Genomic DNA, 26,640 nt, shown 5'->3' with positions numbered 1-26,640 from the left:
GAGAACAATCACAATGCACTACGTTGTTATTTTCTTTTATTTATTCTTCTGTCATTAATAATGTTGTCAAAACACGATCTAGATCAGAAACCGCTACGTGAATATCAAAGCTTTTCTGTTTATTTTATGTTTGTTTGTTTATTAGGTTGTTAGTTTGAAATTGTTTACTTTTGTGTTCTTTAATAATGTTTAGCTAGATTATTTGTTTGAGGTTGAGTACTATTGGTTTGTTTATTACTGGTCAGCTAGTTTATTTGTTTGAGGTTGTTTACTTTAAGGTTGTTTGTTTGAGGTTGTTTACTTGTGGGTTCTTTATTATTGTTTAGCTAGTTTATTTGTTTGAGGTTATTTAAGTTTGTTTATTAATGTTTAGCTAGTTTATTTGTTTGAGGTTGTTTAAGTTTGTTTATTAATGTTTATCTAGGTTATTTGTTTGAGGTTGTTTACTTTAAGGTTGTTTATTAGTGATCAGATAGTTTATTTGTTTGAGATTGTTTACTTTTACATCATATATTAGTGATCAGATAGTTTATTTGTTTGAGGTTGTTTACTTTAAGGTTGTTTATTAGTGAGTGGCTAGTTTCTTTGTTTGAGGTTGTTTACTTTTACATTATTAATGTTTAGCTAGTTTATTAGTTTGAGGTTGTTTACTTTTACGACATATTAGTGATCATATAGTTTATTTGTTTGAAGTTGTTTAGCTAAACATTAATAAAGAACCTAAAAGTAGTTTATTTGTTTGAGGTTGTTTACTGTAGGGTTGTTTATTAGTGAGTGGCTAGTTTCTTTGTTTGAGGTTGTTTACTTTTACATTATTAATGTTTAGCTAGTTTATTAGTTTGAGGTTGTTTACTTTTACGACATATTAGTGATCATATAGTTTATTTGTTTGAAGTTGTTTAGCTAAACATTAATAAAGAACCTAAAAGTAGTTTATTAGTTTGAGGTTGTTTACTTTAAGGTTGTTTTTTAGTGATCAGCTAGTTTATTCGTTTCCGGTTGTTTACTTTTACATCATATATTAGTGGTCAGCTAGTTTATTTGTTTGAGGTTGTTTACTTTAGGGTTGTTTGTTTGAGGTTGTTTACTTTTACATCATATATTAGTGATCAGCTAGTTTATTTGTTTGAGGTTGATTACTTTTTGGTTTGTTTAATAGTGAGCGACTAGTTTATGCTTGAGGTTGTTTACTTTTATGCCATATATCAGTAATCAGATAGTTTATTCTATACAGTGAGGTTGTTTACTTTAAGGTTGTTTATTAGTGATCAGCTCGTTTATTTGTTTAAGGTTGTTTAACAACCTTAAAAGCCTTATTTTTGAGGTAGTTTGAGGTATTAATTTTCAGCTAGTTTATTTGATGTACAGTACTTTATTATGTGATTATTAGTGTTTAGATAAATTACTTTTGGAAGTAGTTTGTCTACATATTTTATTTGAAGTTTATTTTTAGGTCATTGGCATTCAGGTAGTTTGTGTGTGTTCAGGGACTTTGTGTTCAGTAGCAGCAATAATACAAAATAAAAACCTGGAGATGTTACACTTTTCAAGTTCAGACAGATTCCTGTTATGTAAGGACGCTTTCTGTGATTTAAATAAAACAATCAACAGTGTCGAGGTGAAAATCACAATGCATGACGTTTTTATTTTCTTTTATTCTTCTGTCATGAATAATGCTGTCAAAACACGTTCTAGATCAGAAACCACTACGTGAATTTCAAAGCGTTCGTGTTTTATTCTACAGGTCATTAGGCTTCATGTCAAATCATGCCAAAACAGCAGGAAACTTTGAGAGAAAGGCAGTTAAAACGTAAGATTGGCTAAGATCAAGGTCTGAGACACCGTTGTGAATAAAGCAAACTAAAAGAAAAAAGAAAGTGGTTTCTAAAAGAACAGCAATCAATTTACATTTACGCCCTCATACACCTAAAAGCAGCAAGACTGTGAAGAAACGTTCAGGTTGACATAACCCTGGAGCACCCCTGTCCCCACACTAACCTTCAAGATACCAATTTTAAAACAAGGGTCTTTATTCCTGTTCACTCATGCTTTTAAACACTGATTTTAAGGTTACGGAATATACGAATATAAGCGGAGAACAAGTTTTCCATTGTAAATCTTTACCTGGAGCTGCTCAGGCTGGAGCTGTGGCTGGATGTGGGGGAGGAGCTTGTGGTGAGGGCGGAGACTTTGGCAGCCCTGCCCCTGTCGGGTGACGACGCGGGTGAATGAGAGCGAGCCTTCGATCGATGGTGAGATTTTGAGCTCTTCTTTTTCCTTCTTTCATGAGGTGATCTAAGACATAAAAGTAACGACTTATTAAACTTCATTATGAAATTAATGATGAATTTTACATTTACATTAACGGCACTTAGCACAGGCTTTCATTTGAAGCCACCTTAATTGAAGAGACTGGAAACAATGCAAGAAACTGAGGCCCAACAGTGGCTGCTTAGAGTTCATGGGTCTTAAACCAGCAACCTTTGGATAAGTAGTCCAGTAATTGAACCAATAAGCTATGAACATTTTCAATGTGCCCTGGTGAGACCAATTGTATTGCCTTTATGTCTAAATCATAAGGATCTATTTGTAAGATCCTTGATAAGGGTCTCAACCGTGACAACTGGGTGATGGTTGGGGCTTGAACCAGCGACATGCTGATCACTAGTCACTACACTACACTTATTTGGCTCTGTCCATTTGATGACACTGCTGCAGCCTAACCATCTTTATCGACTGTCAAGACTGCAAAAGTCAATAATATAATAAGTGAGACTTGGTTACAATTGACCACTAGCTGGACACTAATATATGACTTTAACGTCATATACAGTATTAGTGTCCAGCTAGTTTATTTATCTGTAAGATCCTTGATCAGGGGCCCAACTGTGGCAACTTGGTGATGATGGGGCTTGAACCAGCGACATGCTGATTACTACTCACTACACTACACTTACCGTGTTTCCCCTGAAAATAAGACCTAGTAGAGGTTTTGCTGAATTGCTAAATATAAGGCCTCCCCCGAAAGTAAGACCTAGCAAAGTTTTTGTTTGGACCGTACGCTGTCCCTGCTGTGCTGTATGAGTGTGCTGTGATGAGCTCCCCCTGGTGGCCGGAAGCTGCAATACCGTCCCTGCTGTACAAGTGGCTCAGTATATATATATATATATATATATATATTAGGGCTGTCGAAGTTAACGGGATAATAACGCATTAACGCAATCTCAATTTAACGCGATTAAAAAAAATAATGCCGTTAACGCAAATTCTAGTTCATGTTGAGACTTGACTGGTAGAACAAACGTTTTAATGTCGGACTTGCCACCGTTGTTCATTTGCGGTTTGTTAAAATAATATAACTGAGCGTCGTAGGGATGCACTTGCATAATAAAGAAATAAATACACGGTATATTCACAAGTTGTCGGGAGCAAAACACTTTATTAACTTATTCTGTTACGGCACTGAATACCGGAGTCAAGCACGCTAGTCCATGAACTATGGAAGCCCCAAAGGGTCAAAACACACTCACTTCGTGTAGAAACGTCCATCAAACCATTGTCACGATACAAGCACAGAAAAGTCTGTTACAATAACTACGCCTTATCCCACCTGAAGCACCACTGATCTACAATGTTTGCTGATGGAGAAATTCTAACCTACAATCTGACATTTATACGAAGTCAAGGGTCTGTGCTGGATAGTATTACTGCCTAATATGTGAGTGAATAAAACTCCCTTACAGTTTTCTCTTGTCCCAGCAGTTTTTAACATAAGTACATTTAGCATAAAATGTGTTCACCATTTTAATGGTAACATTTCACTTAAAAAACCTTGTTTTCTATAACATTTACACAGATTTTATTTAATGCGATTAATCGCGATTAACTATATGAAATTCTGAGATTAATCGCGATTAAAAATTTTAATCGTTTGACAGCCCTAATATATATATATATATATATATATATATATATATATACACATACATACATATATACTGTATATACACACAGTATATAATAAATGTTCATTTTTTTTGTTCAACAATAAATTGTGAATTCTTCTTCATGGAAAATAAGACATCCCCTGAAAATAAGACCTAGTGCATCTTTGGGAGCAAAAATTAATAAGACACTGTCTTATTTTCGGGGAAACAGGGTATTAGGCTCTGTCCACCTGATGACACTAGTGCAGCCTAATCATCTTAATCGACTATCAAGAGCGATCAGGACGGGTCCATTTAAGTCAAAATTTAACCTCTATGCTGAAGCTTTAACTGGCAAAAGACGACAATATAAAATGTGACACTATACCCCCAACATAACTGTACCTTCATCAGAAGACCTCATCATTGAAGTTCCTAGACTCTCTATCCCTGGTAACAAGCACGAATCAACGTTTCTATATTTCCTCTGACGAATACCTGTGCTAGGGCTTTAATTTAGTTATTCATCTAACTGTCAGTGCATAATGGCCGTATTTTCTCTGAAATATGAGCACTCGGAGCTCGTCTGTATCTTGGGAGCGAGCTTTTACTAATATGCTTAACAGCAGAACCCAATCTGCATAGCTCTATTTATTTCTTAACGTCATACTCCAGAAGCCTGATGGATGTCAGCCAGGACTCCCAAAACAGGGAACTGTAAAAAAAAAAACCCTTCTCTGTTTTTCTTAGAGTACATGAAGCTCTGAAGAAAGAAACAGCTGAGCCAGTAGAAGTGCGTTACAGGCAATAAAGCAGTATACAATCATCCCGGCTGCACGCAAGGCTACAGTACATTTAGCCCAAGGTAAAGAAACACAGGGTGGCCTAGTAACTCGCACCCGAGGCCGACGCTAACTGATATGACTCATTTGAACGCAGTGAACCTTTCTTATACAGAAGACTGTAAGGTATAATCAAGTAAGGATTCATCTGGAAAGCAGCGGGGGACGAAGGTAAAACCGTGGTGAAGGTGTCAGTCAGAATCAAAACCACCCATCACTCTGTCTGATAATGGGTATCAACTCTGAAAATCTAGTGATCTCTCTCTCTCTCTCTCTCTACATAGATGCTTTTTATGTCATCCTACACTCCCGGGAAGAGGGCATGTCTAAATTCTTAGATACCTTCAAATGCTTCTTCTGAGGTGCCTTAATTCTGAGCGATAATCTGACTGAATAACGACGGAGCGTCCGATGCTTCCTATACTATACTGTCTAAGCAATTGAGGGTTAAGGGCCTTGCTCAAGGGCTCAACAGTGGCAACCTGGCAGTGGTGGGGCTGGAACCGCCAACCTTCTGATTATTGGACCAGTATCTTAACCACTAGGCTACAGCTGCCCTAATATTAAATGTATTATTTAAACAAACAAGGAGTGACAACAGGACAGTTGTAGTCTAGTGGTTAAGGTACTGGACTAGTAATCCAAAGGTTGCTTGTTCATGCCCCACCACTGCAAGGTTGGCACTTTTGGGCCCCTGAGCAAGGCCCTTAACCCTTAATTGCTTAGACAATAGACAATATTATCCACACACCCCCCACCCCGACACTGCGATCCACTTTCCTAATTTTTTTTAATGCCATTCCGATGTTCCCAGGCACATTTTCCATGTGACCAAAAGTGTAAAACAAGAGTAAAACTTTTTAAAAGTACCCACATTAGTGTGTATACGGTCTCAGCCACAGCACTGTACATTTACTCTCATTTAGCTGATGCTTGACACATAAGCACGGCAGAATATATGAGCCTGCAGTTTTTGTACCAAATGTTAAAAGCTGGCATGCTGTGGGCAGGGAGGGCGCGATCGCCACAGCTGAGCGCCGCTGCTATTCCTGTCCGCGCTTCCTCTCTCACCATTCACACGCGGTCTCCAGTACAGAAGGGAAACGGAGGACGCAGCGACTGACGCAGAGCCGGTTTTTATAGACTAAAGTTTAAAGGGGAGCCAGCTGTCCCTCCTCAGAGTTCACTCTATCAAAACCGGCTGCAAGGAATGAACTTATGAAGAGGCTTCTGGAACAGTTCAGCCCCGAGAACAGGAGGACGGTTCAAGCCGATGGAAATGTGGACGGCACGCAGGGAGTCACTGAGCCCTTAGCACAATGCCGTTCTTCAAAAGCTCTTTCCAGGTCTGAAGTGAAACAGGTTGCTGATGGCAAGGCGGTTAATCGATGCCACCTTTTTTTTTTAAAGGAATAGAATGAATTAAAAATCTGGGCACACAGGTCAAGTGCACTTATAATGCCCGGCTGCTGATATTAGCAGTTGTGTAGTTCACATTCACTGGGTTTAAGGTAAATCGTTCTGGAAAAAGTACCAGAAATGATGCACTAAAAGGCAAATGTACATCTTTTCCAAAAAGTATGTAGGCACCCCTTCTGATTATTGAGCTCAGGAGTTTTATCCACACCCACAGCAAACAGTTATTTATTTATTTATTTATTAGGATTTTAACATCATGTTTTACACACTTTGGTTACATTCATGACAGGACAGGTAGTTACTGGTTACACAAGATTCATCAGTTCAAGTTTTTAACGTCAAACAAAGTCATGGACAATTTAGCATCTCTAATTCACCTCGCTTGCACGTCTTTGGACTGTGGGAGGAAACCGGAGCACCCGAAGGAAACCCACACAAGCAGAACATGGGGAGAACATGCAAACTCCACACAGAAAGGACCCAGGACCTTCTTGCTGTGAGGTGACGGTGCTAACCACAGAGCCCCCGTGTCACCCGACTAATGACTAATGACTCAGGCCACATACGCTTTATGGCCAAAAGTATTTGGACACCTGACCATGAGCTTGTTGGACATCCCAACATCCCATTTCCAAAACAAATGGTATTAAAATAGAACGTATGTCCCAAAACTTTGATCCATATTGTGTATTATCAGTGGCAGATAGAATGGCCGGTCTAACATAATCGAAGGCTGACAGTAGCTCAGTGGTTTAGGCACTGGAGTAGTAATCATAAGGTTGCCAGTTCTATCCCCACCGCCAAGTTGCCACTGTTGGGCCACTGAGCAAGGCTCTTAACCCTCAATTACTGAACTGTATTCAGTCATGATTGTGCTTGCTACATATGTAATTGCCTTTGAGAACAGATCAATGTGGATTTACACTGCACTGTTTCATATTTACATTTGACATACTGTCCCGATTATTTTGAAATTGAGGTTTGTAGAATATTCAATTACTTGACAGTATTTGGTTGGAAATTACTTTGAAAAGCATCACTGCTGGTATGCAAGTCACCCACGTGTGGTACTCCAGGTGATTTTAGAAGATGTGCCACTTGGTCCGATATACAAATGAATTATTCAAAATCTATGGACACTAATGTATTTTGAATAATCTGTTTTAGAGAAAACAATGAGAAAAATGATCAAATGTAATAAACTAAGCATGAGCGTCATTATAGAAGGGTTTACGTCAGCAGAAATATGACATCAGTGTGTCATATATGCGAGTGTGGTGCACATGTTGCTCTTAGATAACTATAAGTGGTACCCAAAGGTTTTCTCTGGGCATAAAGCAACAGTCGAACGCCAAAGCACGGATCTCGCCACGTGAACACACATTCTGAGCAGTGTGAAAAGTCCATACCCTTGAGAACAGAACACATGTTTGGAATGTGTGTGTGTGTGTGTGCGTACCTGGATCTGGACCTTGAGCGTTTCCTACCGGGGCCTTGGCTGTTGCCAAGGCGATAGGCGCTGGCACCGTAGCGCTCTTTATCTTTTTCTCTCTCTTCGCGACGCCTCTTGCTGGGAGAATGAGATTGGGACCTGACGGAGAGAACGAAAGAGGCAGAACACACACTGAATTAGAGGGAAACTCGTCGCAGGGCAAATACATTTTCAGCAGGGGTACTGCCATGCTAAATTTTTTATTAGTACTACATCGAGGAAAGTATAAAGCTGTTTGCTTCATACATACATACATACATACATAGATCAGCAATAACATTAAAACCACCTCCTTGTTTCTACACTCACTGTCCATTTTATCAGCTCCACTTACCATATAGAAGCACTTTGTAGTTCTACAATTACTGACTGTTGTCCATCTGTTTCTCTGCATGCTTTGTTTGCCCCCTTTCATGCTGTTCTTCAATGGTCAGGACCCCCACAGAACAGGTATTATTTAGGTGATGGATCATTCTCAGCACTGCACTGACACTGACATGGTGGTGGTGTGTTAGTGTGTGTTGTGCTGGTATGAGTGTACCAGACACAGCAGTGCTCACTGTCACTACTGGACTGACAATAGTCCACCAACCAAAAATATCCAGCCCACAGCGCCCCGTGGGCAGCGTCCTGTGACCACCGATGAAGGTCTCGAAGATGACCGACTCAAACAGCAGCAATAGATGAGCGATCGTCTCTGACTTTACATCTACAAGGTGGACCAACTAGGTAGGAGTGTCTAATAGAGTGGACAGTGAGTGGACACGGTATTTAAAAACTCCAGCAGCGCTGCTGTGTCTGATCCACTCATACCAGCACAACACACACTAACACACCACCACCATGTCAGTGTCACTGCAGTGCTGAGAATGATCCACCACCTAAATAATACCTGCTCTGTAGTGGTCCTGTGGGGGTCCTGACCATTGAAGAACAGCGTGAAAGGGGGGTAACAAAGCATGCAAAGAAACAGATGGACAACAGTCAGTAATTGTAGAACTACAAAGTGCTTCTATATGGTAAGTGGAGCTGATAAAATGGACAGTGAGTGTAGAAACAAGGAGGTGGTTTTAATGTTATGGCTGATCAGTGTACAGTATATACATATAACGAAATAAAGATGCAGTATTTCTGACATCATTTTTGGACATGCTCATAGTAGTGAGTAATAATGTAGTCTGTGCATTCAGGCTGGAACACAGACATTTTTTTTTTCTCCACTATAGGTCTGTTTTTCACACATATAGAGTTGCGTGATACTTATAATACCATGTATTATTTTTGTCTCATTATTGGTACCACTTTTTTTTACGCTGTATGTCAACTAAAGTGAATCTAACATAATAGAAACAGGTTACTGAACAAGCATAAAGATCTGCTCCTTATATGTATGAATATAACGGTTTCATAAACTGCCCCCAACTTGAGCGCAGCCTAGAGCATCATTTTACCTTTTTTACTACATAATCAGAAAAGTAATAATCAAGTTCATGTAATAAAACATTTCCCAGCAGGATTTAAAGGAACGAGGGCTGTAAAGTTAATCTGCTAAACTGAACGATCCATTTATGTCCTTTAGTGCCTGATTTAAAGGAGCACAATCATCCACACTTGTAAAGACTAGTACAGGTAGAGACTGTATTTTGCTGCAGACTTCACATTCCTCAGGCTCAAATATTAAACATTTTAATAATGACTTTTTTTTCTTCATTCTGAACAGCCTTGAGCAGAAACTGTATAAAATCCAGCATATTCAATATAATTAATTATAACATTTAATGAAGGTAATAAGTGAACACAAATAAGCCTGTATTTAAGTGACAGACTAGTGCTTCTTAACCTTTTTAACAGCTGGGCCAAAAGAAATTGGTCATTAGCTGCACACATCATCACACACATGAATGTATGAAAAGAAGCGTAAAGGTGGTGGGTACATTTTTTCTCCCTTTTTCTCCCAATGTAGCGTAGCTTCCAAGAAGGGTGTATAATCGCCTGACACACCCTCCCTCCGACGTGTTGGCAGTCCACCAATCCCCTTCTCATTCACCCATACCTCAGTGGATTTGCGCGCGAGGTCGGCTTTTTCCATACGGACACCAGGCCCCATTCACTGCACTCTCTGTACAGGCGCCCTGGGCAACCAAGGTCCTTACAAAGCGTTGATAACCCCACCCCTTAGTCTGGTCTTTCCCACCCAGCAGACTGGAAGCCAATTTCGTCTGCTAGAGGGTGCCCAGATGACCGTAGCAGAGCTGAGATTCGAACCCAGGAGCTTAGAACCTCGGCGGTGGTGTGCTGGAAGACTATCCCGCTGTGCCACCTGAGCGCCATGAAACTTGAGTATAATTTTGGTTAAGGTACTGGACTAGTAATCAAAAAGTCGGTGCCAGGTTGCCACTGTTGGGCCCCTGAGCAAGACCCTTAAATCTCAATTGCTCAGACAACATACTCTCACAGTACTGTAAGCCGTTTTGGATAAAAGCGTCCGCTAAATGCAGAAAATGTAAAAATGTAATTGACACATACTGGGACTTCTTGCTGTATGCTTATATTCAGTTCTACACGTATCTCTATAATACCTTTTGAAATGGAGAGAGGATTTAAATATTTCCAATTGCAGCTGTAAATATATTTAAATAGAATCAGAAGACTATTCACAAAAGGCCAAATGTTAATAAGGAATAAAAAAAGAAACCCTTTAAATTATTTAAATCAGAAAGGTATCGCAGGGCTTTGGCCACCTCAGACACAGCTGATCTTGCCTGTGTAGACGCTTGGTCAGCAAGCACAACGCACAGCCGAGCGCCCAAACTGAATAATATAAAGATATGAAGACAGAAGGAAAGCTTAAATAAGAGAAATAAGGAAATGTAAGAAATTATACATAAAAAAGTATATTTTTGTTCAGTTCTATACGTATCACTATGATACCTTTCAAGATAGGGGAGTGGAATATTTCCAAGTGCAACTGCAAATATATTTAATCATTATCAGAAGACTTTTTTTACAAAAGACCAAATGTTAATAAAGAATAAAAAGAAGAGACTGAAAAAAAATCATTAAATAAGAAAGGTCCAGGAAACGCTGGGTGCGAGGCAGGAATGTGCTGGACAGGGCAAATCCATCTCTGATCTTATCTGTGTAGGTGCTTGGTCAGCAAGCATCACACAGCCGAGCGGCCAAACTGAATAATATAAAGATATGAAGACAGAAGGAAAGCTTAAATAAGAAGAATAAGGAAATGTAAGATATAAAAAAGAAAAGAAGAAAGAAAGAAAGAAAGAAAGGTGAAAAAGAGATGAGACCTCAATTTTATTCTGTAATTTGCACCGTAAGTGATTTGGAGCCCCGGGGCAGAAATGATTCAATCTGCAGAAAATATATTACTGCATGTCAAAATGCCACAATGAGAAGAGTGTAATTACTGCAACTTCAGGGCTGATAAGAACAAATTGGCTCCGATTTCCAGTCATGAGGAGTGAAGCTCTGCTGCACCGCTCACTTTGGTATTTTAGTGCGGACTATTTTCCAAAAAAAAAAAAAAAAAAAAAAAGAGGAAAGAATGAAAAGTTGGATCAAACTAAAACTATTAGGTTCGTTAATTATTTTTCTAAAGGCCATAGACAGACAGACGGACTGAGAACGCTTTTATAAACAGGTACATTTCATTATGACGTGCCTGCGAGGGTCTGAAACTAACAAGGTTATTAAAAATTTTAAATTAATAATACTAAAAGTGTTGGTCCCCCTTTTGCTTCCCCATACACAACAAACAGCGCTGCTCTGTGTATTCTGACACCTTTCTATCAGAACCAGCATTAATTCTTCAGCAGTTTAAGCTACAGTGGCTCGTCTGTTGGATCGGACCACACGAGCCAGCCTTCGCTCCCCAAGTGCATCAGTGATCCTTGGCAGCCCATGACCCTGTCGCTGGTTTACCACTGTTCCTTCCTTGGACCACTTTTAATAGTTACTGACCACTGCAGGCCGGGACACACCCCACAAGAGCTGCAGTTTTGGAGATGCTCTGACCCAGTCGTCTAGCCATCACAATTTGGGTTCTAACACATCAAATTTGAGGATAAAATGTTCACTTGCTGCCTAATATATCCCCCCGCCACTAACAGGTGCCGTGATGAAGAGATAATCAGTGTTATTCACTTCACCTGTCAGTGCTCATAATGTTATGCTTGGTTGGTGTAATAGTGAAATCTTGGTCGTACCTGGACCTCCTGTAGGAGCGGTATGCGCTGGGTAAGGCGTGCTTGTTTTTAGATTTGGAACTGGACTTTGATCTTGTCGGGGACCTGGACCGAGTCCTGGACCTTGACCTCCTTTTGTGCTTCTTCTTCTTCTTGTCTCTGTTTCGGTCCCGGTCTTTGTGTCTGTCCCGGCCGGAGGAGGCGGAGGATGAGGAGAAGGGCAGGATGCTGGCGGGAGGGTCTTGGCTTTTCGGAGGTACTTTTGGAGGTGGGTATTCAAATACGGGCTCCAACAGGTTGTAGGTCTCTTCTGGTACCGCAGAATCATCAGACTGGAAAACAACAACAACAAAAAAACATGATCAGAGGAGCTCTGATGGTGTTGAGGCGCGAGTAAGACAAATTTAGAATTTAGAATTTAGATTTTTGAATGTCACAAATCAATAGCGCAGCAGCTGGCTTGATGATAAAAAGACTGTTTCAATCAATGCACAGTCTGATTGGAGGAGCAGCAGCAGCCGGAGGGCCGTACACCCGCTCATCTGGTCCGAGAGAGAAACGCTGGAGAAGATCTGCGCCCGTCCTGTTCTGCAGGTCATGATTACTCATCTTCGTCTCTCCACGCTCTCCCTCAGGCCTACAATTAAGCGATTTCGGTTGTTGCTCAACAAAACGCGGGCCTGTCACAATATAATTGGCTGTTCACGTCTGCAATTACGTCCACGCGCCCGATTCGAAGAAATGAATTCCCATTAACGAGAAACCTTAAACGCGTCTCTCCCGTCAGACCAGCTTTCATTTTATCTTGACGCATTTAAAAAACAAATAGGTTCTATTTTAAGGAAGAACAGATTGAGAGTCAAAATATAGTTGCACTGTTATTGCAGCAACTCTCGTCTCTAATAGAGCAAAGCAGCCCCAAAACATAATTTACACTGTGCCATGCTTCACAGGTTATATATATTTTCATGCTGTTCTTCAATGGTCAGGACCCCCACAGGATCACCACAGAGCAGGTATTATTTAGGTGGTGGATCATTCTCAGCACTGCCGTGACACTGACATGGTGGTGGTGTGTTAGTGTGTGTTGTGCTGGTATGAGTGGATAAGACACAGCAGCGCTGCTGGAGTTTTTAAACATGTCAGTGTCACTGCTGGACTAAGAATAGTCCACCAACCAAAAACATCCAGCCAACAGCGCCCCGTGGGCAGCGTCCTGTGACTACTGATGAAGGTCTAGAAGATGACCGACTCAAACAGCAGCAATAGATGAGCGATCGTCTCTGACTTTACATCTACAAGGTGGACCAACTAGGTAGGAGTGTCTAATAGAGTGGACAGGGTATTTATAAACTCCAGCAGCGCTGCTGTGTCTGATCCACTCATACCAGCACAACACACACTAACACACCACCACCATGTCAGTGTCACTGCAGTGCTGAGAATGATCCACCACCTAAATAATACCTACTCTGTAGTGGTCCTGTGGGGGTCTTGACCATTGAAGAACAGAGTGAAACTAGGTTAAAAAAGTATGTAGAGAAACAGATGGACTACAGTCAGTAATTGTAGAACTACAAAGTGCTCCTATATGGTAAGTGGAGCTGATAAAATGGACAGTGAGTGTAGAAACAAGGAGGTGGTTTTAATGTTATGCCTGATCGGTGTATTTGCTCTCTTTGTCCACTCGACAATGTCGTCAACAGCCTGTGAGTTTTTACAGGCACCCTCATGCAATTAGAAATAGACAATAGCACATCAGGTGTAATACGGATGGTTATGGATTCGGATGTGTACCGTGCAATGGACAAGAGGCTAAAGAGACAACAACTGGACTGTTTTAAGATCGGACGTATTCAAAAGTACAACCGTATTATATAGGGTTGGTTTACCATTATTGGCCAGTTTGTGGAGCTTCGCTAGTCTTTTTAAACTGTTCAGTCGTGTGTTCACAGCTGTAACCCTACAGGTAAGTCCTGGATGTAAATATTTGCATAAAGAAGATAAAGGTCTTTGTTTTTTTTAAATATTCCATTCCAAAATAGGGTTTAAAAAGAAATAAAGCACCAGGTAGAAAATTCACAATTAGCAACAACATCATCATATTCTGCTTTACAATTAGCTTAAGATAATAATGAATAAATTAGTGACCCATTTCCTCTTTAATCAGACTGGCATGTAGTTTTAAAATGTGTTCTTTAATTACACTGAACCGCTTGCTGGAACACGCATCAATAAAAGCACAGGAAGGGAAGAGAGATAAAGATGCTAAGAGGGAGGAAAGTAATCTCTCAAATTCTGGTTGATAACTAGCATTTAAAAAATCTAATGAAACCGGTTCGAGGGCAGATAATGAGAGGCGGGACCTGGTCTGATTTCACGAGCTTCAGGTTAAAAATAGGTCGGCATTTGGGAGGTAAAAACCCCGGGGGTTAGTGTGGATAGGGGTGGCTATTCTTTCAAGTCTGCACTCTGAAGAGTTCTGTTAAACTAGTGCATTTTTACAGGACTGACCTTGGAGTCTACAAAGTCATTTAGGTCAAGAGCACAAGGTCAGCTATGTTGGGTCAGGATGCACTGTGTTGGTTACAATTTCCCAGACACTTTTTATCCAAAGCAACTTAGTCATGCAATCAACTGATCAGAGGCCCAACAGTGGCAACTTGGGGGAATTGAACAGGCAACCTTCTGACCACAAGTCCATTAATAAAAAGAGCATGTACAACTGAGCTTGTTGGACATCATATTCCAAAATCATGGGCATTATCATGCAACCCCACCCACTCCACTAAAAGCATTTGTGAGGTTTGATACTGATGTTAAATTCGAAACTAATACCTCAGTCTTCCTATTAAGACAAATAAGCAGCAGTGGATTAGCTAAAGAACAAGAAACAGAGCTGTGGCCCTCCCTTTATACTGCTCTAGTCATATCCCATTGGGTGCTGGACTTTGGAACCTCCATTCTGTGCTAACTGTTGTTTTTTATTTGCTTACAACAGCTTAACAACAGACCTGTTGCTTATATCTGTACTTTAGTGCCTGACTATACCAGCAACAAGCAGCTCTGTGCATGTTTAATCCTCCTGGGTTGTGTTGTAAATGGGATGTCGACGGTTTATCCCATTAAACTTTGCCCAATTTGCGCCACGTTCCGTTCCCGTAAATCAACTCATCTATAAAATCAAGGGCATCCGGGCTGATTTGCTGCGCGGGGTGAATGAGGATGCATCTACGAAATAAACATTTACCATCACTTTTATAGCTTTCATTCCGTCAGCTAGAGGCAGTGCTGTATGTTTAAAATACTAAGCTTGGACTAGCAAAGCAAACAGTGCCAAACAGCACGAGCACCATGCAGACAAAAGCATTAAGTGAAGGAGGGAATTGGCAAAAGCAGGTAAACCGTGCCTGGAAGTATCTACTCTGTTTATTGGAGAAATTCCAACTGAGAAGTTACCTATTAGGGCTCTATTTTATGCACAATTTTTATAATTTAAAACTAATACCACTTAATTCCTTGCCAGCAGCCAGAACGCAAGCCAAAAGCCGTTCCAATAAAAAGGAAAAGAAAGAAAGAAAAAAATCTAAATAAATGAGGCTTATGAGTTTCCCAACGCGTCCACCTACTTCTCCTGTCCTGGCCATGTTAAATCATGTTCGAAGATGCAGTTCCACTTTATGAGAGCCATTTAAATGCATGAGTACAGGGCAGTAAACAGAGGCGTTCTTCGGGCAGCCATTCCTTAAAAAGCTGCAAGAAAGCTTCTTAAAAATGCAGCATTTTTTTCCACCTGAGAAACGCCACCTCAGCTGCTGGTTCTTTGACCTCTGTCAGCACTACTGAGGTCCCTGTAGCTGCTAAACAGGCTGTATAGTTGACAGTCGGGACCATGAGAAGTAACATTCAATGTACATGTGGCCAAACAGACGTGCATAATGTACCACTGTGAACAAGATGAGGTCTGTAAAGATATAGTTTGACAAGTTTAGAATGGAGGAACTCTAGCTGCCTGTACGGTCCCTTACATTAAATCCATTGAACAGCTCTGGGATAAATTAGAACTGCAATTGCAAGTCATACCTTCAAGTCCAACATCAAAACACTGAGACACTTCCACTGAGATTTTCCTAAATTGAGTGGAAAAACCCTCCCAGATAAGTTGATAGCTGGGGACGTCCGGTGTACACATACTTTTGGTCATATAGTGTAATATGCTTTACATTTAAATACAAGTATTTGGGTGAGTCAGAAGAAAACAGACACAATCTGTAAAAAAAAGCAATGCCAGGGTCAGTAGACCAAGGGGAAATGGCAATGTCTGAATCACTGAATTATGTATCCAGTTCAATCTCCCTTTGCCAACATGACAGCACTTCTTGCCATCGTCTTCTTCTGGCCTTGTTTTGGATCATTGCCCTGCTGACATTAACAATAATAATACAGTTTCAGTTTATAAATGCGAGCAGTTTCATTATTTCAAATCTCCAAGTACTTCATGAAGTCCATAATGCCATCAACTCTTCCAAAGTTCCCTGAGATCTTGGGGGCCAGATGTAGTCCCGAAACTCATTTTTACATAACACACTTCACATGTCCAAGAGAAACCAGTGTCGTTGGTCAGATATGACAAAAAGAGAGCTCTTTCACGACAGATATCCTGTAGCAACTAGAAAACTCCACACACTGATCTCCATTATCTCTAGTCTCATTGTGTGGACACCATCTATCAGCCAGCAGAGGTCGCAATTGCAGCAGTGATGAGGAATCCCTTCCGGCAATTCCCACCTAATGGACATTTGTAAGAATCATTGTTTGTATAGGTGCCTGATCTGGTGGTAGCTGATCTGAGATTCGAACTCACAAGTTTGAGATGTCAGCACTGGTGTGCTAGTGTATTTTTACTGCTGCGTCCCGATGAATCATTTTTATTCTATTTCTTTACGCATTTTCTTTCTTTTTCCTGATTTAGAGAAACCAATTAATCTTTCGCTGCTGGGAATCCTGATTGCATTCGGGGAGGGTATATCTGCCTGTTCCACAGCCCCTCCAACCCCTCCAACCCATGCGCAGTCCTCAACCCCAACTATTTCACTTAACACAGAGTTTGAAGACCCCACACACCAATTTTGTCCGATGCTGCAGGTACTGCCAAATGTGGCCGCTAGATGGCACCCAGCCGACCGGTAGCAGAGCCGAGATTCTAACCGGGGTGTACAGAATCTCAGCACTGGTATGCTAGAGGAATATCCAGCTGCGCCACCAAAGCGCCTTAAATCATTATTCTGACTAAAATTGGCACCAACTTTTGGCATGACCAAAAACTTAACCTTGGACATTCAAGTCCAAGGTGATCCAAAGTTTACTTGACTGAGGACGGCGTCATTTAAGTTCTAGCGTCTTCTAACAAATGGCAAACCAGTTTTTGATTACTGCTGACAACCTGAGTTGGACCAATAATCTCACTGTATATACATTTTTGACAGTTTACAGTAAAGTTATTGGTAAGTTGGGGGGTCCAAAGCTGAGATTCAAACTCTAGAATCCCAGATCTCAGAGGTAGTGGGCTAGTGTACTTTACCGCTGCAGAACCCAAATGCCCAAGATGTTAGAAGACAAGTACCTAGCAAAAAAAAAAAAAAAAAAAAAAAAAAAAGTGACAATAAAAGGTTTGGGTTTATTAAACTTTGTTTCATTAATTAAAGCGCAATTCACCAGTTATAGGTGCTGTAAACCAGTAAGAACCAGTTTCTCCCTGCTATAACTGTGTGTCTTTTCTGATTGCATCATTTAAACACTTTGTCTCACTTCAAGTGTTTCGAAAAGGTCAGCAGCAAACTGGGTCAAGGTTCAAAGTTACACATTGAGAAAGGTTTTCAACACCAGCAAGTTCCTTCCAATGGAGAACAGGTGCAGAAATGGTTTAAATCAAATAACCTACATGTTCCTCACGAGTGAATGTGAACTTCGGATTCAACAGCATCTTTAAGCCACCGTGTCGTGCACTTCCTGTCACCCGGTTGGAGTTGATGAGCTTTCGAGGAGCGTCCTGTGCACTCTCTATAATCTGATGGTGGCTGAAGACACCACGCATCGGCTCAGTGCATTAGTGATGGTGGTAGAAAAAGGCAGTGAAGATTTACTTCATTCCAGCATTAATGCCACACATTAGGACGCTCTTTGCGTTCGTCTCACTCTCCGTCTGTCTCGTTCTGACTCTGAGCTCCCACTCCTACGCAGCCGGTTGATTAGGGCGGCAGATGAGGAGGGATTTGACGAGCTTTGTGCAGACATATGGACCGGCAGCCATTGGGCTGACCCTCTGGTAACTGTAGAATCGAGTCAGAGGGAAGAAACACAAATAGGTTCGAGATGTGAGAGCGTACCGGCGCACCCTGTTGGTGGGGAACTGAAGGTCAACAGATTCAAGCCAGGTTTCACAGAGGGTATGGGGTGAGGCCTGCGGCCTGCAGTTTCCAATTCTGGCTGCTGCCCCCACCTCGACCATGTGCGCTACCACCGACCACTTCTTTTCCCCTTCAAGAGCCGGGGGGTCACGTACCGAGAGCCACGCACTGCCATCAATGATCATTTGTCCAGGCGCCTCGACTGGCCGGCAAAAGGTATAATTGCAATGGGCAATGAGGAATCCATCGACCTCTGTCCCTCGCCCTACAGACGGGTACAGTTCAAACCAATTTAAAAACACTGTATGACGAGGATAAATAACAAATGCCTTTGTGAGGTCTATCAGTATGGTAAAAAGCTAATTTGAAGTCCAGGATCTAGTGACAGCAAAACAAACAGATACGGAGCTGGACGTCTAAATTCGAAGTAGTTGCACCAAGACGGCTTTTGGTAGACACCCTTGCAGCTATAACAGTCTCCACGTTTCTGGGATGGCTTCTCACAAAATTTGTGCCCGTTCAGACTTCTGGTCCAACAGACATTGATGAACCTTATCATCACTGGACACCTTTGGGATGAATTGGAACGTTGGTAACGTTCCAATTCATCCCAAAGGTGTCCAGTGATGATAAGGTTATGGCAGACTGCTCAAGTTCCTCTGCATCAGTAATTAGTGTGTCCGAAACCCTTGTCCAAATTTGTACTGTAGTGTACTTAGTAACTACTGACCTTGGTCAATGATTTGGTCTTTAATAATAAAAAAAAAAGTATAATTTAAACGTCCTTGGTCCAAACCCCATGCTGTGACCACCTAAAAAGTACAAAAAGGCTTGGAGTGAATATTTTTTCCAAGGAAATATCGTGATTATACAAGGGTAGGGGATGTCTCTCAGCCCCCTGTCCTATTTAAGCGGTCTCTGATGGAGAGCTCTCCCAGGAGAAAGCAACGTCAGCTCAAAGACTAACAGCCCAATCAATTTAGGAACAAAGCACACATCAGAGGAGGAGAGGAACACTGTTCGGGGGGTTGTGTGCACACTTGAAAAAGAAGTGCTGGTTCAAAAAAAGCACTATTGAAGGATACAGGAGCGACCTGGGCTTAAAACAATCCGGCATTATTTGAACATTCGAACAGAGTAGAAAGAGAGAGGGAGGAAAAAACTACACACGAGGTAAAAAGGACGGTACAAAGAGAGTCGGTCACATCTAAGCGCCTGTGTTCTGAGCGTCTTAGTTTTCATGCTTGCAAATCACAAACACTGAGTGGTGTTTATATGTACAATACATTTACATTCGCAGCACTTAGCAGATGCTTTTATCCAATTATGACTCAAGCAAATGAGAGTCAAGGGCCTTGCTCGGGGGCCCAACAGTGCCAACTTAGGAGCAGTGGGGCTTGTACCGGCTATCTTATGATTAATAGTTCAGTACTTTAATTGCTGAGCTACCACTGGCCAACATGCTCCCACTGCCATATAGATATTAAAACATTAAAATCACCTCCTTGTTTCTACACTCACTTACCATATAGAAGCACTCTGTAGTTCTACAATTACTGACTGTAGTCCATCTGTTTCTCTACATACCTTTTTAACCTGCTTTCATGCTGTCCTTCAATGGTCAGGACCCCCACAGAGCAGGTATTATTTAGGTGGTGGATCGTTCTCAGCACTGCAGTGACACTGACATGGTGGTGGTGTGTTAGTGTGTGTTGTGCTGGTATGAGTGGATCAGACACAGCAGCGCTGCTGAAGTTTTTAAACACCGTGTCCACTCACTGTCCACTCTATCAGACACTCCTACCTAGTTGGTCCACCTTGTAGATGTAAAGTCAGAGACGATCGCTCGTCTATTGCTGCTGTTTGAGTCGGTCATCTTCTAGACCTTCATCAGTGGTCACAGGACGCTGCCCACGGAGCGCTGTTGGCTGGATATTTTTGGTTGGTGGACTGTTCTCAGTCCAGCAGTGACAGTGAGGTGTTTAAAAACTCCAGCAGCGCTGCTGTGTCTGATCCACTCATACCAGCACAACACACACTAACACACCACCACCATGTCAGTGTCACTGCAGTGCTGAGAATCATCCACCACCTAAATAATACCTGCACTGTGGTGGTCCTGTGGGGGTCCTGACCATTGAAGAACAGGGTGAAAGGGGGCTAACAAAGCATGCAGAGAAACAGATGAACTACAGTCAGTAATTGTAGAAGTATAAAGTACCGTTGAGATAATGGGATCCAAGGTTCGAATCTACCTGTGGCATCGGCCGGTTAGGCGTCTAGCCATTGGGAGGCTAGGCTCCCTTGACTGGTAAGTCTGGAATGCGAACCAGATCCACTGTGGTGACCCCTGAATACAGGAGCAACCGAAAGAACAAAAAAATAAATAAATAATATGACGTTATGAACCTATACGGTCGGTTCAAACTGTATTGTTTGTATAAGTAAAGGCAGTACAGGGTAAAGAGTTCATTACAAGAGCTAACCTAATACTTAATATTATCAGGAAAGCTTTAATATACACACTGCATTTCTATTTTTATTAGCATGTTATTATGAAACTGGCACATGTGTACTGAGGGTGGGTGAGGGTGTGTTTAATTCAGAAAGCTCACTCTGTACTGCTTCGACTCTCAAACTGAAATTCAAACTGAGCATCAGCAGTTGGAAATAAATGTAAATAGATTCATAAGGCGCTCAGGTGGCGTAGCGCTAAAATATGCTAGCACACCAGAGCTAAGATTTCACATACATCGGTTCGAAACTGGTCAGCTACATGAACAACGATTGGCTGTTGCTCAGGGTGCGATGAGCCGGACCTGGATTTCTCATAACCGGTGCAATTACGACCTCTGCCGGCTGATTCATGGCGCCTGAGCAGAGTCGAGGGATAATGCGTTGATCAGGGTGTGATCCACATATGAACTCGCCTCGTGCGGGTGAAAAGATGCAGTCGGTACTGCACACGTGTCGGAGGAGGCTCCTCAGTCAGCAGAGGAGGATTGTATCGATAAAAGGGAAGCGTGGTGCAATCAGGGTAATTGGATATGACTAGATTAGGGAGAAAATGGGAGAAAAATTATTAACCTCGCTGGAGTGAACAGTGATTCGTCACGTAACATCAGCGTCAGACATTACTAATGCTAATGTGGCTGAAGCCAATACTTTAAAGTCAGGATCCAGGCCGCTCGGTAAAAAGACACGCTGCAACCAGAGCTGGATTCTGAGTACCCCGTATCGAACCCAGCTCTGCCTTTCTGGTTCGAGGCCGAGTGGCTGTATGAGCAACGATTGGCCGGTTGCTCAGTTGGGGGGCGGGACAAAGAACCGGACGTGGGTCTCTCTCTGTCAGAATGCGAATACGACCTCTGCCGGCTGATTAGAGGCGCCTGCACAGAGATGAGGAAGAGTGCCCTTAGTGTGTGTCTCTCCGCATGCGACGCTAGGTGGCGCCAAACTCATCGATGTGTGGGTGGCAAAAATGCATCCGGCTGCTGCCCATGTTTCAGAGGGGATATGGGTCAGGGCAGGGTTCGGCATAGACAGAGAGGAAGCACGATGCAAATTGAAGAGTTGGATGCGCTAAAGGGGGAGAAAAAGAGGGGGAAAAAAAGTCTGGATCGAAAATGTACTGAAATGTTCTTTTATTGATGGTCATGTGGTGTATTTGATTCAATTTTAATCTGGCATGTGGGTCAAAATGACTCAATCTAGCACCACCTCTGGTACAAGTGCTGACAGTCAGTGGAAAGGTTTGTAATAAACACTCTCCCAGCACAGGAAGAGAAGGACTTCCGGAACAAAAGGCCACCTTGTATTTGAGTTAATAATGGCAAGTCGGTAATGAAAAACTGGATAAAAGCGAAAGGCGCATCGATAAAGGTCTCGAGATTGATTGCCTCGCTACGCCGATGCCCGGGGCGCGAGGGTCGCTGGAGGGCCGTCCGTCCGCCGCGAACAATTTATGCCTTTGCTCATCAAGCTTGAGAGCGCGAGGCAGCCAGCTGGCACGACGGCTGCTGCGGGCAGACACTTTCCTTAATTAGTTCCGTACACTCAAGGTGAAAAATGTAACTGTAATGATTATGCACTGTTTGTTTATCTCGGGCCTGACAATATTTGTGTCAGGGTGAGTAAGAGCCTGAGAGAGCCTTCCCTGCCTGGCTGCACACACACACACACACACACACACACACACACACACACACACACACACACTCATCCTCTCAGTAACACAGATATAACAGCTAGCTCCTCAAATGTCAGGACACCATGGACCAAAACCACTTTCAGCTCATGACATCAGCATGGCAGATGAAACAGATTTAACCCTCCGCATTACTCAACACCATTCGTGTCCTAAATTGAGTTCCTAAATTTAAGACATCATTGGTACTGGCATGACGTTTGGATGGCGCAGCAGTGAATTACACTGACCCACCACTGCAGGGATCCAGGCTTCGAATCATTAGAGGTGCTATCAACCGGTCGGACGTCTACATAAAGACAAGAGGTGATGGCTGAGGCCCCATGATGGACTCGCATCACTTACAAGAGCAAAGTTTCTACACTGGCACACTAGCACACCAGCGCCAAGATTCTGAGCTCCCGGGTTCGAATCTCGGCTCTGCTACCAGTTGACAATTGGCTAATGCCTGCAGCAGACAAAATTGGCCTCCAGTCTGCTGGGTGAGAAAGACCGGACTAAGGGGTGGGGTTATCAATGCTGTGTAAGGACCTTGGTTGGTCTTTTACGTGCATTCTTGCGTTCTGGTCCATGCCTGTACAGAAAGTGGAGGAGCACGGAAATCAGGGCGTGGCTCTCCGTATGCACTTTGTAGTTCTACAGTTACTGAATGTAGTCCATCTGTTTCTCTACATGCTTTGTTAGCCCCCTTTCATGCTGTTCTTTAATGGTCAGGACCCCCACAGGACCACTACAGAGCAGGTATTATTTAGGTGGTGGACGATTCTCAGCACTGCACTGACACTGACATGGTGGTGGTGTGTTAGTGTGTGTTGTGCTGGTATGAGTGGATCAGACACAGCAGTGCTGATGGAGTTTTTAAACACCTCACTGTCACTGCTGGACTGAGAATAGTCCACCAACCAAAAATATCCAGCCAACAGCGCCCCGTGGGCAGCGTCCTGTGACCACTGATGAAGGTCTAGAAGATGACCGACTCAAACAGCAGCACTGAGATGAGCGATCGTCTCCGACTTTACATCTACAAGGTGGACCAACTAGGTAGGAATGTCTAATAGAGTGGACAGTGAGTGGACACGGTATTTCAAAACTCCAGCAGCGATGCTGTGTCTGATCCACTCGTACCAGCACAACACACACTAACACACCACCACCATGTCAGTGTCACTGCAGTGCTGAGAATGATCCACCACCTAAATAATACCTACTCTGTGGTGGTCCTGATAATTGAAGAACAGGGTGAAAGCAGGTTAAAAAGGTATGTAGAGAAACAGATGGACTACAGTCAGTAATTGTAGAACTACAAAGTGCTTCTATATGGTAAGTGGAGCTGATGGATTGGACAGTGAGTGTAGAAACAAGGAGGTGGTTTTAATGTTATGGCTGATCGGTGTATACCTTCCATGGACAAAAACAATCCAACTCTGTGCCATCAGAATTTTATTTCACGTCCCAGTAAGATTCTCACCTGCCATAACAATGAGCGGTGACGGTGAGCTGCAAATCCCTGACCGGCCCATTTCCTCATGCTTTATCGATTCTACAATCTAGTTTTGTTTCAGATTGTTAGGGGAACCATTTGCTCTAATTAAAAAAAAGAGAATTTCCAAGAAAACAGAGGCTTTATTTCTAATTCCATTCTGTTTTTACAGAACTTGTGTGGATTTGCTCGATTTCATTAGCATTCACATCAGCTATAAAATCAAAGCGGCACAATAAAACACGTGTAAAAGATTAAATCAACCTTTAAGTGATTTCTCAGAGGTCTGCTGCTTTTGGGACGTTTTATACAAACCAGATTCTGGACTAAGAGAACCATGAGTGGTTGGTATGAGCGTGGCATGAGTGAGTTCTGGCTTTTTAAAAATAGTAGGTGGTTTAAGCTGTATTTTTGGTTAACCCCGACTTGCAGGTTTTCCACACAAATATCCCCAAAAAGATTTAATGCTTGGTTCAGATAAAAAGGCAAGTTACTGAAGGAATATAAGTGGTGTTATTATAAAACTGATTCTTTCTACATACACTCATCGGCCACAACAAGGTAAATATAGATCAGACTTGTTTGTCCAGATAATCAGTGTTAGAGATTCCACTTCGCAAATTACAGGTCTTGAAAGAACCTCTGCTAATGACTTGGTGCCAGATACAACAGGACACCTTCACAGTCTTGTGGAGTCCATACCTCTAAGGGTCTCTAAACGCTGATTTGGTGGAATAAGAAAAACCAACCAACAGTTTACGGTGTGTCACACATATAGAACGTAACTCAGCATCTGTTCCTTCACACTACTATACACTGATCAGCCATAACATTAAAACCACTTAGAAGCACTTTGTAGTTCTACAATTACTGACTGTCGTCCATCTGTTTCTCTACATACTTTTTATCCTGCTTTCACCCTGTTCTTCAATGGTCAGGACCCCCACAGAGCAGGTATTATTTAGGTGGTGGATCATTCTCAGCACTGCAATGACACTGACATGGTGGTGGTGTGTTAGTGTGTGTTGTGCTGGTATAAGTGGATCAGACACAGCAGCGCTGCTGGAGTTTTTAAAATACCGTGTCCACTCACTGTCCACTCTATTAGACACTCCTACCGAGTTGTTCCACCTTGTAGATGTAAAGTCAGACACGATCGCTCATCTATTGCTGCTGTTTGAGTCGGTCATCTTCTAGACCTTCATCAGTGGTCACAGGGCGCTGTTGGCTGGATGTTTTTGGTTGGTGGACTGTTCTCAGTCCAGCAGTGACAGCGAGGTGTTTAAAAACTCCATCAGCGCTGCTGTATCTGGTCACATAACTGAGCATCTGTTCAATCGTGCTTAGACAACAACAGTCACCGTTTTTTCATTCTTTAAATCCTTATTTACCTAACACACCCTGTTACACCCCTAAATGGGTTAATAAATGGCTAATAAGCTAAAGAAAAGCACTAAAACAAGCAGAACTTTGATTGAGGATGCTTTTTAGAATCAGACAAATGCTTGCATTGATGATGCACAACAAATGATCACACGGCTAATTCTGATTAAAACTTATAAAGATCTATAAATCACAAGTTACATAAGGCTAAACTGCAGGTACATCCAGTACTAACAGCAGCTATATGAACTCCCACCACCACGGCTTTACTTACAGAAAAAGTTCTAAAATAGATACAGTACATTTATACTCATAAATATTAGGAACACTTGAGAATTTATGTAATTATTCATTCAGCCGTGTAGCAGCTCAATGCATAAAATCAAGAAGAAAGAGCTCAAGAGCTTCACTTAATGTTTACATTTCACATCAGAATGAGGGAGGAAAAAAAGAGAGATCTAGCTGACTTTAACCTTGGTATGTTCGTTATACTGCATATACACTGTATATATATATATAAATATGCCATGTACTGTACACACACTATACAATAAACATGCCAGGGTCACCTACATGGCACATTTCTCACATTCCGATGTCTGATGTTAACATTTCTTTTATACGTTTAACTAAACATACTGATGAAGTTTGGATATGCTCGGATACTTCTCTGTACTTTAATTCCCAACCAAAATGACACAAGAGACGATATTTCTAACCAGCGGGCTTGAGTACAAACCCGCACATTTAAAAAAAGTTTAAAAGAAGTAAAAAACTGACTTTTTGTGACTCTCAGCCTCCAATTAACCACTTTTATGGGACCATGAGAGGCTGACATGCTATGACAAGTATGATCGCTGGCAATGCTGCTAATTACAGCTGAACATCTGGCCCAAATGTTGAGCCCTATATAATATGCTTCCCCCCACAATCCCCCGGCCAAAGTCTTTTGTTTTCCCGACACTTTCTAATTTTTCCAATTTATTTTTGTGTGACACTTTTTTTTCCCCTTAATACGTCAGTGTTTTCAATGAATTCCAACTCTGTGTTAATACGTCCAGGTTTTAATGCAAGGAGAACTAAAATACTCACTTTCTTAACCGCTTATCCAATTAGGATCGTGGGGAGGGTGTGTGTGTGTGTGTGTGTGCTGGAGCCTATCCCAGCTTTTTAATGTGCGCAAGGCACACAGTAACACCCTGGACGGGGGGCGCCAGTCCATCGCAGGGAAGACACACATACACACACCCATTCACCTATAGGGCAATTCAGTGTCTCCAAT

General features: G+C 42.0%; 1 protein-coding gene across 1 annotated transcript in view; it reads right to left on the bottom strand.

The window, feature by feature from the left end:
- Nucleotides 1-26,640, bottom strand: part of sfswap (splicing factor SWAP) — a 114,327-nt gene that overhangs the window by 17,119 nt on the left and 70,568 nt on the right. The window contains exons 14-16 of the mRNA XM_063012196.1: nucleotides 11,903-12,213; nucleotides 7,647-7,778; nucleotides 2,125-2,295 (exon numbers count right to left, since the gene is read on the bottom strand). Coding sequence (XP_062868266.1) covers nucleotides 2,125-2,295; nucleotides 7,647-7,778; nucleotides 11,903-12,213 — 614 coding nt within the window. The remainder of the gene's footprint in view (nucleotides 1-2,124; nucleotides 2,296-7,646; nucleotides 7,779-11,902; nucleotides 12,214-26,640) is intronic.

Source organism: Trichomycterus rosablanca, chromosome 16, assembly GCF_030014385.1.
Source record: "Trichomycterus rosablanca isolate fTriRos1 chromosome 16, fTriRos1.hap1, whole genome shotgun sequence".
Taxonomy (NCBI): Eukaryota; Metazoa; Chordata; class Actinopteri; order Siluriformes; family Trichomycteridae; genus Trichomycterus; species Trichomycterus rosablanca.
The sequence above is the reverse complement of the archived record's forward strand: the minus strand, read 5'-3'. Positions and strand labels throughout refer to the sequence as shown.